Genomic DNA, 2,167 nt, shown 5'->3' on the forward strand with positions numbered 1-2,167 from the left:
TATATATATATAAGTATATATATATAGGAACTATGTATATATAAATCTATATCATATTATGAACACTTTGATTAATCTCGGAAAATATTCCAATTTAAAATTTAATTATTCAATAATCTTTGATATTATAGTTGTATTGATTTATATTGGTATAAAAAAATATTTTATTTTATTTCGTAAAAGGAAAGAGTATATAAAGAATTGTCGGAAATTTACGGTACGGAAACGCCAACATCTGCACCAGTTAAATATGAAGATTTACATCATATGAATTATATGGATCGAGTAATTAAGGAAACAATGAGACTTTTTCCTACTGTTCCTATGATTAGTCGGCAGCTAAGTAAAGATCTCCAAATAGGTGTGATAATTTTTTATTATTAAGCAAACATTAATAATAAGTTTACTATGTTTTTGTTTATTTATTACCTATAATAAACAAATTAAATTTCAGGAATGTGGATAATGAAAAATTAGTCACTAATAATGATGATTAATCTTTTATTATTTGTACATGCCTGACATTCATTTTAAAATTTTATTGGATTATGGTTAAAATATAGTTGTGTGTGTTTAATCTTAAATTAAAAATTTTAGGACAGATGGTATTTATTTTGATGAAAATTCAAAAAAATATAATAAAAATTATTTTAATTTCATTAAATAATATAATTTTGCCTTTTGCCAATTTTATATATTTATATGTAATAAAATCTGCCAATACAATAACATTTAAAGCTAATTGAAATACTTTTTGTTATTATGCTTTAATTATAGTATTAGCTAATTACAAAAGAATACATTTCAGGAGATTCTATTTTACCAAAAAACACTAATGTTATCCTAGCATTTATGCGGATGTATCGAAATGAAAAGTATTGGCCGAATCCATTGAAATTTGACCCAGACAGATTTCTGCCAGAAAGAATAAAAGATTATCATTCATATTATTATATCCCTTTCAACGACGGACCAAGAACTTGTATAGGTAAGCATAAATAAATTACAAAATATTGCAATAAAATTGAGATTTTTTTCTATATATAATTATTAAACTTGCAGGCGCGAGGTACGCGATGATTTCTATGAAAGTTATTTTAGCTACTCTGGTACGAACATTTGTATTCAAAGTGGACAGAAGAGTTCAGATAAATGAGATAAAATTAAAGACGGATTTATTTATATCTACTGTTGAGCCTTTAAAATGCAGGATTGAAAAACGGGATCTTTAATAACATAGTTCAAAAATAATATAAATTAAAAAATATTTTTTAAATATAAGTTTTGCGTGTAGGTATTGCAACGATTTATATTATTAATGCATATTTAATTTTTAAATTATATAATTGTATAATACTTTGAAAATCTGTACAAAGTGAATAAATAACATATTTTGTGGTTTTGGAATTGAAGTTTTAATTGCAATTATAAATCTTAATTATTTTTGATATATTTACTGCAGGTAATATTTGCAGAGATAGATTGTTTTATATTATATAATATGATAATGAGATAAAAAAGAATAAAATAAAATAAAATAAAATGCTGAACCCATCTTTCGTACGTAGCTCTTGAAATAAGAATTTGCCAATACATATATATTTCTAGAGATCGATAGCAAGAAGACATATATACTCTTTCTGCTTCCGAGTAATCATTATTGGCAATAAGAGTAATTTTACATTTTTTTATATAATATGCGGAATAGCGGACAAATATGCTGTTTCATGCAATCGCTATCAGTTAACTGAACTATCGTAGGTTAAATTTAATGTTTACTTGAAGAGCGCAATCGCATTGTTGAACCGACAATGCATTTATTATACGTAAGTTATTAATAGTATATATTTCACTTATATACCAAACATTGTACTGTATTTTACAATACATTTTATAAATATATCGTTTACTGTAAATAAATGAAAATTTTAAATAATATGATTATTGACAATTCACATTTCTGATCCGAATTCATTCCTTTTTCTATCAAACTTTAAATCTTGGAGAATTCGAAGAATTTCGAATAACTGCTTTTTATTTTCATTTCCGTTGTAGAATGTTTAATTAAAGCAATCATATTTGCTGTGACGTAGTACTTTGGCAGGATGCCGGAAAGAATTTATAACGCTTTCTAGTGTTGTATTAGATAAAATGAAGTAATAAAATA

General features: G+C 24.5%; 1 protein-coding gene across 1 annotated transcript; it reads left to right on the forward strand.

Moving 5' to 3' along the window:
• Positions 1–183: 183 nt before the first annotated feature.
• LOC105461691 (cytochrome P450 4g15-like) lies at positions 184–1,291 on the forward strand (the record flags this gene model as incomplete). The annotated part of the gene is made up of 3 exons (XM_011708202.1): positions 184–361; positions 809–988; positions 1,063–1,291. Coding segments are annotated over 3 exons (528 nt in total), but the record flags the coding sequence as incomplete, so codon positions are not given.
• Between the last annotated feature and the right edge of the window lie 876 nt (positions 1,292–2,167).

The sequence above is a fragment of the Wasmannia auropunctata genome, unplaced genomic scaffold (assembly GCF_000956235.1).
Source record: "Wasmannia auropunctata unplaced genomic scaffold, wasmannia.A_1.0 LD280587.1, whole genome shotgun sequence".
NCBI classification, from domain to species: Eukaryota; Metazoa; Arthropoda; class Insecta; order Hymenoptera; family Formicidae; genus Wasmannia; species Wasmannia auropunctata.